Source organism: Paralichthys olivaceus, chromosome 2 (assembly GCF_024713975.1).
Source record: "Paralichthys olivaceus isolate ysfri-2021 chromosome 2, ASM2471397v2, whole genome shotgun sequence".
In the NCBI taxonomy this organism is placed as follows: domain Eukaryota; kingdom Metazoa; phylum Chordata; class Actinopteri; order Pleuronectiformes; family Paralichthyidae; genus Paralichthys; species Paralichthys olivaceus.
This window is the reverse complement of record NC_091094.1, coordinates 16,999,013-17,014,124: the sequence shown is the minus strand read 5'-3', so window position 1 is coordinate 17,014,124 and position 15,112 is coordinate 16,999,013. Positions and strand designations below refer to the sequence as shown.

Below are 15,112 nucleotides of genomic sequence, written 5' to 3'. Positions count from 1 at the left end.
CTGGAGCCGATAAAAACCTATGTCTACTGCAGAATCTTTTGACCCAGGAGTGAACACTGGGTGTATCAATTCCAATTGCAGATAAAAGCTGGGTATTAGCAGGGTTTTTTAAGTATCTAACTTTAGAAACAAAGATGGAAAGAGATGTGTAGAGAGAGTGATTGGAAACTGTCTCAACACCCCCTTCTTTCATATGCTTTGATCTGTACAGGTTTTTTTAATTATCCCTCTCTCCATGTTGCAAGAAAATGTGTGGGTTGCTTCTCTTCACTCCTGGCTTTTCACTGATAGCTTACCTTACACCCAGGGAGGCCTGTCCCAGTTCCCAGCTCTCTTTTTGGCAGAGCTCATGTCTGGAGGCTGTGTGCCCCATCAAGGAGAATAGGTGGGAAATACAGATTACTTCAGAAAATCTCTCTTCTCGTCTGCCTCATTTCATTATCTGATTATCTGCAGCTCCTGCTGGCATAATTTCCTCTTTACTCTACTTGTTTGCTTAAGCCCTGCCACCTCCATGTTGCTCACAGCACAGGGCAACGGACGCGCTGTTCATTGGGAGCTTGTGTTGACATTTGTCTCTGCAGAACAAGCCACTCTGTTTTCTGGCTGTGCCCTCAGTCTGCTGCCACCGTGTTCTCACCGGGTCTGTGCTCTTACAGCAGTCGTGTCAAACTCAGTCAAAATTAGCCAAAAATTTGAATTGGGACTACATTGAGGGGCCAAACAGGGTCAACATTTATTAAACAGGATAGACAGGATATTGGGCAGATGCCAGAGCCAGATGATTGGCATCTGTTCTTGACTGCCAGTTCATTAATGTTTGGGTTTGGGTTCTTTGCTGTGGAAACCCTCAAGATGGAGTGAAGATGTGCATCAGTGAGACAACTCCTGTGTGGGTTTTTGTTCATCTTCATCACAGAGAAGAAGTGCGTGGGTGAATTTGATTGGGCACAGACAGAAGTACACAGGCGCTGGGATCTCTGGAACACTGGAAAAATTATTTACTAACACCAAATACTCGGCAGGTGAGGAGGGACGCTTGTTCCGTGTGCGTCTAGCCGGGCATTGCACACCACAGCTCGGCCTGTGGAGCCCGTGGACGCCGCCTGGCTCCCACTCGGCACCAGTGGGCCAGTTAAGATAGACATATGATATTTTATCACTTTATACCTTTACAGTATACAAACTAGAATTAGATCAAATCGAGGTTTAAGTTTGGATTTAGAGGAAACTTCTGACTCAGCCTGCTTTATTTCCTCAGGTTGTTGCTGAGTCTCAGACTCTTATTTCTTAAAGTCTGTCCCCCTCAGTGTTAAGCTGAGCTGTTACAACAGCACATGTAGCCAGAGGTTATACAGATTTACAGCAACGTTGATAGAGTTCTAAAGAAGAAAAATGACAAAGAGCAAAGCAACCATGGAAACAAATGAGATCCTGGAATGAAGACAAAAGAACAGACTGGATTTATTCTTTATTTAAACTTGATCATTTCATCAGTGACTCTTGATTTCATGGAAACATTCACTTCATCCACACAGTCAGTTTGTTTCATCTCCATCTCACATGTGGAAAAGAAAAGAACAAATAATCAGCTCATTGATTATGATCAAGATCAATACAGGTTATAAAAAAATCAGAGAACCTTATTTCTACATTGATTCAGAAAACAACAGCAACACTGGTTCTTTCAAACACATGTCAGTGTTATTATAGATTATAGGTGTTCGTGTCAGTGTTTGATTGACAGCTGATCTCTGTGCGGAGCAGAAACGTCTTGACCACGAACTTTGAGCATCAAACACGAAGACAAAAGAAGTTAAAGATTTAAACACAGAATCCAAATCACTGCTTTAAATGACTCAAGTCTATTTGAGTTTACAGAACTCAGCTGTGGATCCAGAACTAACACCAACTCCAGCATAGAGAGGCTGAGTGAATGTGGTCTGGACTCTGTGGAGGAGAGTCATGGTGTCAGAGACACTGTAGAAGGACAGAACACCTGCACTGTGATCCAGGTACACTCCTACTCTGGAGGACTGAGGACCTGACACTGGAGTCCTGATGTTGTTGTAATAAAAGTTACAAATGTTTCGATCATAATATAACTTCCAAGATTTAGCATTTAATCCAAATCTACATTCATCTAACCTCCCTGCTCTGCTGATATTCTTGTATGCGACTGCTAGACTAACTCCTCTCCTCTCCACATCCACCTCCACCTCCCAGTAACAACATCCAGTCAGACTCTCTCTACTCAGGACCTGTAACCTATCAGTGAATCTGTCTGGGTGATAAGAATAAGACAGTTTTTCTCTCACGTATCTTACTTTTCTGTTTCCCTCAGATAATAACAGACGTGTGTTTGCTGTGTTTGGATCCAGTGTGATTTTCTGTGAATATTTTAAGAAGTCAGCTCTGGTCTTGGGCTCTGGTTGTGACTGTGAAACATCCACTTGAGACACAATCGGTAAAATCTTTGTTTGTGTCTCACTCAGAAGTTCCTGTAGTCGACCTCTGACCTGTGACACAGCTGCTGTCACGTCCTCAAAGTTCCTCAGAGGACGGATCCTGATGCTGGATGAGTGTGTAGCTTCACTGATTGGTGACAGTGAGGGGTAGATGTGTAGAAACTGGTTGTGATCCTCTATGTGTGAGAGCTGCTTCAGTTCATCGTCTTTCCTCTTCAGCTCAGTGATCTCCTGCTCCAGTCTCTCCTGAAGCTCTTTGACTCGACTCACTTCAGTTTCCTGCTGGGATCTGATCTCCTGCTTCACATCAGAGCTTCTTTTCTCCAGCAGACGGATCAGCTCAGCGAAGATCTTCTCACTGTCCTCCACTGCTTTATCAGCAGAGCTATTGACAGCCTCCTCCCCCTGTTGAAGCAGCTTCATATCTTTCTCTCTGTCCTGGAGTCTCTGCTGGATTGTTTGTCTCCTCAGCCCGAGCTCTCTCTGCTTCTCAGTCCTTCCTGCTGCAGCTGACACTGTGTCGTGGTCTTTATGTTCATCCACAGAGCAGAGATAACAGATGCACTGCTGATCAGTGCGGCAGAATATCTTCATCACCTCATCGTGACGAGAGCAGATGTTCTCCTGGAGCTTGTCGGAGGGCTCCACCAGCTTGTGCTTCTTAAATGGAGGTGATTGAAAATGAGGCTGGAGGTGTTTTTCACAATAAGAAGCCAAACAAACCAAACAGGACTTGAGAGCTTTCAGTTTTATCCCAGTGCAGACATCACAGGCCACATCTTCAGGTCCAGCATAGCAGTGATCAGCTGGAGAAGCTTGGAGTCCAGTCTTCTTCAGCTTCTCCATTAAATCAGCTAACATGGTGTTTTTCCCCAGGACAGGCCTCGGTGTGAAGGTCTGTCCACACTGAGGACAGATGTAGATTCCTCTCTCATCCTCATTGTCCCAGTGGGTTTCAATACAGCTCATACAGTAGCTGTGTCCACAGCCAATAGCCACCGGATCTTTCAGTAGATCCAGACAGATCGAACAAGAGAATCTTCCTCTGTCCAGCTGAAGTCCTCTCTGCGCCATTTCACCCGGTGCTAGTGACTGTAGAATAGTTTCACTTCCTCTGAACAGAAACAGTCTCTGCTCCTCCCTCCCTTATTCACTTCCTGCAGTGACTCATCGCCCACAGTCCACATCTTGTTCACTCTTCCTTATACACATCTGTGAAGGGAGGAGACAAAGAAATATCCTGACTGGGAGGACCTGGTTGTCAAAGTTCAAGTGGAAGGAGACGTAAGAAGGGGAGGACCAAAACACAGAAACTAAATAAGGTTTAACAAAAAGTGTATTTATTTAACAAGAATTCTACAGGAAAACAAAAGTCACACTCAAAAAGAGGAGTGGAACACAGAACAGGGCAGGATACAAACTTACGGGGTAACGTGACGAGAGCTGACGGGACACATGAACAGAACCAGAATTGACGATGACGAACCAACCACCACATGGGGGAAACACAAAGACTTAAATACACACTGGAACTAATGAGTAACTGGGGACAGGTGGCACAAGACAAACAGGTGAACCTGATGAGGGCAGGAAGTCAAAGGGTGAAAACACACAGGGAGCAAGGACTACAAAATAAAACAGGAAGCACTGAACATACATGACCGTGACACTGGTTGTGTTTGAGAGCAGGAAGAAGTTGTTGACTTTTTCAGGATTTACTGCATTTCAGTCAGGAACACTTTGTCATGATTTATCCATTTGTTGCACAATGGGGAAACAGTTATGATTGGCGCTGAAGGCTCCATTCTTTGGATGCTCTCTGGATTAGCCGAGCAGCATGCTAAGATAAAACAGGAAACGTGCAGAACCCCCCCAGCGGGCATAGCAGGCAGGGTAAATTGTCCAAGATGAATATCGTTTACCACAACCATGTTTGGACTCTGTGCTAAAGGGTGGAGGCTGGAGTGGTGGAGGCAGGTTGCCGGCAGCAGACGTGGGTGGCGGTGTAGCTGAGCAGGGATCAGTGAGGATGAGGTCGTATTTAAAGGGACCGCTTTGGTGAGAGAATGAGCTGTGATTGGTTTGTGAAAAAGTCAATAAAGTTTTTAAGTGGAATAAAAACAAACTTACAAAGTGCTTCACAAAAGAAAAACACAAGTAAAAATACATAAAAACACACTAATGGAAGAGTAAAAGTATAAAAACACTACAAGTGACAGAAATGTAATCATGACCACCCTTTACAGTATACAAACTAGAATTAGATCAAATCGAGGTACGATAACAGCACGTTTTAAGTTTGGATTTAGAGGAAACTTCTGACTCAGCCTGCTTTATTTCCTCAGGTTGTTGCAGAGTCTCCGACTGTTATTTCTGAAAGTCTGTCCCCCTCAGTGTTAAGCTGAGCTGTTACAACAGCACATGTAGCCAGAGGTTATACAGATTTACAGCAACGTTGATAGAGTTCTAAAGAAGAAAAATGACAAAGACAAAGAGCAAAGGAACCATGGAAACAACTGCTCAGCTTTTATCAAAGAAAATTAATAACTGCTCAAACAGTTTCTATATTTACTGACATAATAAAAGTGACAACAAAGTTCTTTCTGTTCTGAAACAGTTGGATGAAGTTTGTCTGTAATGGAGCAAAGAATCGATCCCAGTCCTCAGGAACCTAATCCTGAATGTTTTACTGTTTGAACTCAGCATAAATTACAAAACCTCTTCAAGCAGCACAGTCTGTTTTGTGGGGTAAACTTCGGACAAACTCCGTGTCAAGAAGTCTTGATCATGTCTGGATTCAAACTGTACGACCCAGGACTGTCTGTCCGTGAGGTGACGATGTGAAACACTGAAGCAACACGACAAACTCCTTGTGAAGTTTCGTCCTCATGAAAATCAGCAGCACAATAAACAGAACGACCTCAAGTCCACAGCATAACAATGTCTCCAATATGTCCCATGTGTGTCAGGACTCGACTCAACTCAACGTCTTCATTCCGAAACTTGACCAAATTATTATTTCTCCACTTCTTTAAATCAGTGTGACAAACTCTGTTCATCAACTGAGATCACAAACAAAATCTGGGGTTTGAAAATCAGCAAGTGAGAGAAAACTTTACTAATTTCTCTGTGATGAAGCTGTTTTAGTGAAGAAAAGCTGCAAAGACATTGACTGAACATAAACACTGTTTGTGGTGTTTCAGGAGGAAACTGCCTCAGTTATTGTCTCACATCACTTTCACTTTGTCTCCATCAGCTTTGAATAAGATCCTGGATTGAAGACAAAAGAACAGATTGGATGTATTCTTTATTTAAACCTCAGCTTCTTCACACATCAGATTTGTATTGCTTTATACATTTATACCAGATTTAAATGTATATACACATGTATAAGAAACAAATGTGATGAGAACAAACACTCAGAGGGACTCGATCAGGACACTCTCCAATGGAACTGCTAGTTTAGATCACGAAAATCAAAAAGAACAGAAACCTACACAGCAGCAGATAATATGTCCGTACACTTAATATGTAAATGTACTGCTGTAAATGACTCAAGTCTATTTGAGTTTACAGAACTCAGCTGTGGATCCAGAATTATGAACCCAAACTCCAGCATAGAGAGGCTGAGTGAATGTGGTCTGGACTCTGTGGAGGAGAGTCATGGTGTCAGAGACACTGTAGAAGGACAGAACACCTGCACTGTGATCCAGGTACACTCCTACTCTGGAGGACTGAGGACCTGACACTGGAGTCTTGATGTTGTTGTAATAAAAGTTATAAATGTTTCCAACACAAAATAACGACCAAGATTTAGCATTGAATCCAAATCCACATTCATTTGACCTCCCTGCTCTGCTGATATTCTTGTATGCGACTGCTAAATCAACTCCTCCTCCTCTCTCCACATCCACCTCCAGCTCCCAGTAACAACATCCAGTCAGACTCTCTCTACTCAGGACCTGACACCAACCAGTGAATCTGTCTGGGTGATTAGAATAAGACTGTTCTTCTCTCATTACTGTTACCTTTCTGTTTCCCTCAGATAATAACAGACGTGTGTTTGCTGTGTTTGGATCCAGTGTGATTTTCTGTGAATATTTTAAGAAGTCAGCTCTGGTCTTGGGCTCTGGTTGTGACTGTGAAACATCCACTTGAGAGACAATCGGTAAAATCTTTGTTTGTGTCTCACTCAGAAGTTCCTGTAGTCGACCTCTGACCTGTGACACAGCTGCTGTCACGTCCTCAAAGTTCCTCAGAGGACGGATCCTGATGCTGGATGAGTGTGTAGCTTCACTGAGTGGTGACAGTGAGGGGTAGATGTGTAGAAACTGGTTGTGATCCTCTATGTGTGAGAGCTGCTTCAGTTCATCGTCTCTCCTCTTCAGCTCAGTGATCTCCTGCTCCAGTCTCTCCTGAAGCTCTTTGACTCGACTCACTTCAGTTTCCTGCTGGGATCTGATCTCCTGCTTCACATCAGAGCTTCTTTTCTCCAGCAGACGGATCAGCTCAGCGAAGATCTTCTCACTGTCCTCCACTGCTTTATCAGCAGAGCTATTGACGGCCTCCTCCCCCTGTTGAAGCAGCTTCATATCTTTCTCTCTGTCCTGGAGTCTCTGCTGGATTGTTTGTCTCCTCAGCCCGAGCTCTCTCTGCTTCTCAGTCCTTCCTGCTGCAGCTGACACTGTGTCGTGGTCTTTATGTTCATCCACAGAGCAGAGATAACAGATGCACTGCTGATCAGTGCGGCAGAATATCTTCATCACCTCATCGTGACGAGAGCAGATGTTCTCCTGGAGCTTGTCGGAGGGCTCCACCAGCTTGTGCTTCTTAAATGGAGGTGATTGAAAATGAGGCTGGAGGTGTTTTTCACAATAAGAAGCCAAACAAACCAAACAGGACTTGAGAGCTTTCAGTTTTATCCCAGTGCAGACATCACAGGCCACATCTTCAGGTCCAGCATAGCAGTGATCAGCAGGAGCAGCTTGGAGTCCAGTCTTCTTCAGCTCCTCCACTAAATCAGCTAACATGGTGTTTTTCTGCAGGACAGGCCTCGGTGTGAAAGTATGTCTACACTGAGGACAGATGTAGATTCCTCTCTCATCCTGATTGTCCCAGTGGGTTTTAATACAGCTCATACAGTAGCTGTGTCCACAGTCAATAGCCACCGGATCTTTCAGTAGATCCAGACAGATCGAACAGCAGAATGTTTCCTGCTCCAGCTGAAGTCCTCTCTGCGCCATTTCACCCGGTGCCAGTGACTGTAGAATAGTTTCATTTCCTCTGAACAGAAACAGTCTCTGCTCCTCCCTCCCTTATTCACTTCCTGCAGTGACTCATCGCCCACAGTCCACATCTTGTTCACTCGTTCTTATACACATTTGTGAAGGGAGGAGACAAAGAAATATCCTGACTGGGAGGACCTGGTTGTGTTTGAGAGCAGGAAGAAGTTGTTGACTTTTTCAGGATTTACTACATTTCTCTACCATGAGCTGTTTGTGAGTTTTTTATGTGTGTTATCACATTTCCAAGTGAATAGTTGCACAGGAAACAGTCACATTCAGCTCACAACAGCACAGGTTTTTCAAAGTTTTTAAGTGGAATAAAAACAAACTTACAAAGTGCTTCACAAATGAAAAACACATAAAACACACTGATGTGTGAAGTGACAGAAATACAGCAGTGGGGTCAAATGCAATCACAGGGAGGGCCAAAATGAAAAACATTTATTAAACAGGATAGACAGGATATTGGATCAATTGCAAAAGAAAATATATTAAGGCTACATTCTTCTTTTATTTACATGCGCCAGAGCCGGATGTTTGGCATCTGTTATTGACTGCCAGTACATTAATGTTTAGGGTTAGGTTCTTTGCTTTGGAAACTCTCAAGATGGAGTGAAGGTGTGCATCAGTGAGACCACTCCTGTGTGGGTTTTTGTTCATCTACAGAGAAAAGCGTGCAGGGGAACTTGACAGGGCACAGACAGCAGCACACAGGCACTGGGATCTCTGGAATACTGGAAAAATTATTTAATAACACCAAATACTCGGCAAGTGAGGAGGGGGCGCTCATTCCGTGTGCGTCTAGCCGGGCATTGCACACTCTGGCTTGGCCAGTGGAGCTGTGCACTCAGCCTGGCTCTCTGGCCAGAGCGAGATAGAGAGAGAGCGCCAACTGCCCTTTGCTGTCTGCCAGTTAAAGAGCTTTACATCCCTGGCCCCTCCTATCTCATCCTGCCTCGTCATTGTTCTTTTTGTCCTCCTTTCGTCTGATCCCTTTCTTGATCTCTAGGATTTACCGCCAGTGGTTATGATGGTGGGCTCGGGGTCAGAGTTATGCAACCCTGGGATTATTCCATGGGACAAATTGAGTCAGACAGGCTGAAACTACAGTACATAGGTCAGTAGTGGAGTCACATTCTTATAGAGCTGGATAGAAGAAAGAACACACAAGTTTTAGATAGAGATGCATGATCTGTATTTAGTCTGATGTAAGAACACTTGTTGAGGATTCACCTAATATCTATGTTTTTAAACATGGTTATTTAACGTCGGCCGTGCTGGACCCTTCTCTTTTTGGCTGCTTTGACAGTGTCCCTGAGCTTGTGCATACAAGGACAGATGACTGGCACCTGTGGCAGTTGCCTTCTCTGGCCCAGGTCCCAGGCCACTCAGGATTCCCATAAACCCTCTGAGGCTCACTGGGTTTAGTTTTCTTTGGCACCAGAAAGTGACAGAAGGGACCAACAAAGAAGTTGCTGAGGTTTCTCTTACACAGACACATCCATGCTGGTTGGTGTTTGTTACCCTGGATATATCTCATATATGACAATCACCTTTTCCCTTAAATGAAAAAGACTATTTTAGCGAATTGTAATCCTGTTAAAGAATTTTCCAGAATCAACTGCCACTCAATGTTGATTAGTGTAATCCCATTATGTGCTCCATTCACAACCCTTGCGTTTCATGTATTGTTTTTCATCAAATTAAAGTGTTTTTACTTGTTAGAAGTAAATTGTGTACAACTATACTTAGTGTGAGTAAGTGTGTTTGCTTTGATACAAGTTTTTTAGGGGAAACCCAGCTGAAAGTGACGCAATCCTTCCCAACAGCCCTAAATTAAATCTGCCCTTCATGAAGGTTACAAAGTTCCGTTTTTGTTTAAAATTATGAATTTATGACTTGTCGATTGACTGGTTGTATTGGTTATATTGGTTCATACTGACTGGCTTTTTATCTCTGCTGTGGAGGGTATGTTTTCATGCTGTTTGTCTGTCAACAGGATTACTCAAAAACTACTAAAACTAAATTGTGTGGAGAGGTGTGGCTAATCCAGATAAGAAATGCCTCCAGTATCCATTTTTTCTCTCTTTCTTTGACATGGAAAGATAGGGCATTAGCCTTGGCGGAGGTATTTGCCTTCCAAGCACCAATCTAGTCTATTATTTGGTCCACCCCATTTATATCAATGAGGGGAGGTTAAATAACACACTTGTCTGTATAACACAATTCAATTTAGCAGCACTACAGTCTCCTCAATGATTAGCAGCTCTCTAAAGCAGCGCTCAACAAAGGTGCACCCCTAAGGACGGTCGAACAGAAGACTTCTTTGTGCTCATTCCAAAACATAAGCTTGTGGTTGAAACAGAAATCTCAATGTAGGCAGAATTTAGGCAGTGATGGCTAACATTGACAGGGGCAGTTACTGTAAGCTAACTTTGAGCTAGCAGTAGCCTAAAGAAACTGAGCAAACTAGTGGCACTTAGTTCACCCGACTTCTTATTGAAATGAGGAGTGTAAGAAGTTAAGGATGACCATGTTAACGAATCTTCCTAAGGGCGTGGTCTCACACACAAGGTCACAGGTCATCTACTGTAAAGGCTTGAATAGAGGTGAATGGATCTGCACAGTATTCCATACTTTATTTGTGAACCTACTGAAATGGAGCTGAACAAGACTGAATAAGACTGTATTTTTTTAAGCGAGGTGAACCTAACAGCACTTGCGTGTGCATACTGCAAATGTGTGTGGACGCTGTGGTAATTATGTGAATGTGCCCACTAAGGTTTCTGGAGATGAGGCGTCTCAGTAGGAGGCTAAATGCTGTCATGCCCTACATATCATACGCGATGAAGTAATACACACACACACGCACTTCCAGCTTCCCCCTTTCACAACCATTTACAACGTCATTGTTCTCATGCTGTCTGAGCAGACTGCACAGTAATCTACCTACCGCAACCATTACCACATTAATAAAATGAGCCCATTGCTCCACAGTCGTCACAGTTACCGAATGCCATTAACACATTTCCAGTCACCCCCTCCACTTTCACACCAACAACACTGCAGTATCTGAGTGACTCTTGTTCCTGTAGAGACTGTTGGCAACTGCCTGGAACAATTTGTCCCTTAACAAATAATCCATTACATTGATAGTAATGCTGTATTTTTGATTGTGATAGAAGTATGTAAATGGTCACATTCTCCATACTTATTGAAGAGAAGTGCAGAGCCTTAGCTCCTTCATAGACTCCTTCTATTTAACTGCACTTTGTCAACATGAGATACATTTGAGAAAATTTAGCCACTGTTTCACTCAATGTAGGAAATGAGGTATGAAAAGTGAGTAAGTGTTAACCATACTAAGAGTTAAATATGTATTAAGGTTTGTCATTGTTTAGTGACATGGAGGAGCAGTGAGGCCTCAATGTGTTTAGAGGAGATGAGAACATAATGTAATTGACCATCATTTTTATGAGTAAAATTACCATTTCTGTGTTGAAATGGTCCCTTCTCATTTATTGACTTATTACCATTACATTTCACAAAGAGGCTTGTATATGATGCTAATAGAAATGCTAATATAATGCCACTTTGTTCTGATTAATATTATTTTTGAATGATCCATTCAATGTAATCTACATAAAATGTCTTCAGTGTGTTTGGGGGGTTTCCACTGTCTTTATGTCTGAATTTATCGAAGGAGATGAGGTGGTGGGTCCCTCATCACAACGGCCCCCTCCTTTTCCTCCTTCATACCATCACTCTGAGCCCTGGCACTGCAGCGCTCGCTGTGCTTGGAAAATTCCACACTGCAGCAAAGAGAGGGGTGGCAGCAGAGCGAAGTGTGGGGAGAAAGGGAGATGCAGGTGGGATGGAGGAGGTAATCGATAATGTGATTTTGTCAGTGGGAGGAGAAACACGTCAACACGTTGAATGATGCAAATACATGAGATTAAATGATGCGAGGGGGGGCTGACAGGACAGAGGGAGATCCAGAGGGAGGGGATGGAGGAGCGAAGGAAAGGTACAGCTTTTTAGTCACAGTTACCTCTGCAGAAACGTGCATCCATCATCACGTGCTCTGAGAATGAGCAGAAAAGCACTGCAGCACCCCAATAGTGCTCACACTCACAAACCCTTAACTCACAGAGCTGCAGCTTTTACTCACACTTTCTCCCCCATTAATAGAGCATGCTAAGATTTAAACAGATTTGTGGTGTATCTTTAACTGTACTCCTGTATGTTTGAATGCAAAATTGCAATTGCTCTTCATTCATATAAATTAGCAGCATAAACATATGATTTTACTGTAAATCAAATGCGCATTAATACAGAAAGTGTATTTTTTTGCTCAAATGTTAAATACTATAACAATACATTTTGTAGTACAGGTTATTTTTCTATGCACAGAATCCACTATTGGATTTATACATACACTTTATATAAAGAAGAGTGATGTGTCTCCACTTCTTCCCACAATCCAGAAATTAAGCAAAAATATCCTGGATACGAACACAGCCATCTTGCACATAAAGTAGTAGCCAGTTTCTGTGCGATAGTGATCAATGGATGGAGCTGCGGTAGTGAGGTCCTGCCACTACACATGCTCGACCAATCACGAGTCAGTGTGAGCTGTCAATCATAAAGTTTCTACCTGTTTTTATAGCTTCACATTAAAACCAAACTTAACAGAAAAATAAGCAGTTGGGACTACTTACAAATTACAGAAACCATTTTCGAGAAAACTGTATTTTACATGTACATTTTTACTTTTTAGTTAACTCCATGTACCATCCACTAACATGGAGGAGGGAGGGTTTATAGCTTATACTGCTACTAGCCACCAGGTGGCTATCAAAATGCTTGGGCTTCACTTTAGGAAGCAGTCATGTCCGCCATCATTATTTGCTTTATTTGTATTTATTTTCAATGGATTTTTATAAATATAGAGGCTTAATCATCCTGTTTTCAAAGTGACAGTAACTTGTGCAACTACCATTTGACAATGTCACATTGAAACACACCCAGAGCAATGTGTCACAAAACACACGTCACAATTTTACTAATCAATTAAACCGCTTCAGGGATGTTCCTCACAGATTGATCCAAAAGAACCAGCCTAATGCCTAACTGATCAATACACTGTTTGCAGTTGGACTGAAACGTGGGAAATTGGGAGGATTGTGACATGTGAATAAAAGGTTGGTGTGTTGTTTCACATTTTTAGAAACCCGTATTTTTTACTGATGCTAAGTGCCACTCATTTCTAACTTTATAACTGTGTCCTGAACAGAGCCAGTTTTAATTTGTAAAGCATGACTCGTGCTGAAGGGAAGTTAGGCTCTACACTTTGAGTCAGCACTTCCAGGTTTGTTCTGGGAAAATAAACTCTGTGTAATACTACAGTACCAGAGCAGCATCCACTACTGATATCTTAAGTTATGCCAGATACATTTTTTATATTTATCTTGAAGACTTCCTGAACGTTTTTAACAAAAATACAGGAAGGAGATTGAAGATTGAGTAAAAATGTTCTTTATAGTCTAATCTCATGTTAAAAAGTGGAAAGTAGATCCAAAACATTTTTTACAGTCTAACGTTGAAACCCAGCTGTAATATTCCTTCATATGGATTTGTGTGCTCGACCTCTGTTTTACAGCTCTTGCTTATTTGACCTTAGTTCTGAAATCAGTTAAACTTCACAAACTACTCTGGGTTCTGTGCCCGTCTGTCCACCTTCCTCAGAGAAGCTTAGTTAGCTCAGAAAGGTAAATATTTGCATAGATCACTATGCATTTCATTGTATTATTAATGTCTGGAGTCAAGACTTGGCAACACCAAACTATCCTTCTTATTATAAGTATAAAAGAAGAGTAAGCAAAAATAGAGTGTTGGATAATGTAGGTGCTCAAGTACTTCAACAAATTTACATTAACTGGGATCCCTCATTAAACTCTGAAACCCTGATGTGAACGTGTAAACATGCAGCTCTGGATCAAATCCACATACTCAGTAGAAATTCTAAGTAATGTCATACCCGGAAGTCCATCTGAGTTTTCAGAAATGGCAGTTTGGGGAATGCATGATAGCACTCTGAGCGCTCAGCTATAACTCTTTCTTGTCAGCAGCATTGGGAACACGTGAACCCAGAGAGCTCCACTGAAACTCGCAGCAGGAAACTCTTGGGTGGCATTTTCAAATGGATGCTGATGTTAGCAAAATCTGCAGCAACTCGCTCAAAGTCAACAAAACTATCTGGACAGTTTGCAAAGTAGTTCATTGTGGACTTCATTACGGAACAGCTGGTACAGATGTTGGTAGGTTTATCATTCATATCGTTCAGAATCAAACTCAGCTACTACGCTGACCTGACCTGTTGTTATTGACGAACATCTACTTTCTCAGGACAGAGAGTGAATACAGCAGCAGGGTCAATAGCGTCCTGGTCTTAAGCACTCTTGTCTGTGTGATATTGATGGTTTCTCATCATGATAGCACTAATGATTTCACAAGTGGTATTGAAGCACTCACTGGCCATGGTATAGAAACAAATACAACTGGAGTGATGCTATGGTTTTATCTAAGCTGGTACCATATTGATAGCTGAGGCATCCTCATGACGACATGGCAGGCCAACATATGTGTATGCAACACAATTTCATTTGTAAAACACTGAGTGCAGCGATAAAGCTGTTTGGCTTAGACCAGAGGTTCAGTCCATACAGCTGTACTGGTGTAAGATAAGATGCATGGACTTGACACTTGCAGGAGATAATATTCTTTCACAGTATGTTGTATCTCTTTTTTCTTTCTTTGTTTTTGTTCCTTTTTCATTTATTTAGGTCAAAGTTAAATTATCATAGTTGTTTTTGGCTGTAGGGCTCTGAAACACTGACCCCACTCACCAAACAAACAGAAGCACAAAGAGAAAATGTTAAGAAACTCAAACATCTGAAACTTGAGAACTAAACACAGAACAGCAACATCTGAGGAGCCGATTGTCAAAGACTATAGAAAAATGTGTGTTTCACAGGGTTGGGTCAGTTTACTTTAAAATGTAGTCGGTTACTGAATAAAAATCACATGGCAAGTTTTGTAATTAGTCAATTGAATTACTGTGCAAAGTAATCATATCAGAATACTTTTGGATTACTGCAATGAAAATAATGTACTTTATAAAAAAAAAAACGTATGCAAGGTTTGAGTTCCACACAATTTTTTCAGTGTTTATGTTTGTTCAAATTGAATTAACTTTACAAAAACAGCACTGGCAGAAACTACAGGTATACAATATGTATTCTACAAAGCCCATTTTCCACCGGTCAAAAGATCAACTAACATCTGCTAATATCTGGA

At 42.1% G+C, this 15,112-nt stretch overlaps 2 protein-coding genes across 2 annotated transcripts; both read right to left on the bottom strand.

The window, feature by feature from the left end:
- Positions 1–1,458: 1,458 nt before the first annotated feature.
- Positions 1,459–5,624, bottom strand: LOC109627853 (E3 ubiquitin/ISG15 ligase TRIM25-like). Its single transcript, XM_069539523.1, has one exon. It carries the CDS (start codon positions 3,540–3,542, stop codon positions 1,866–1,868), a length of 1,677 nt encoding a protein of 558 aa, XP_069395624.1. The 5' UTR covers positions 3,543–5,624; the 3' UTR covers positions 1,459–1,865.
- Positions 5,625–5,762: 138 nt separating this feature from the next.
- Positions 5,763–7,924, bottom strand: LOC138413785 (tripartite motif-containing protein 16-like). Its single transcript, XM_069539507.1, has one exon. It carries the CDS (start codon positions 7,709–7,711, stop codon positions 6,029–6,031), a length of 1,683 nt encoding a protein of 560 aa, XP_069395608.1. The 5' UTR covers positions 7,712–7,924; the 3' UTR covers positions 5,763–6,028.
- Positions 7,925–15,112: the final 7,188 nt, after the last annotated feature.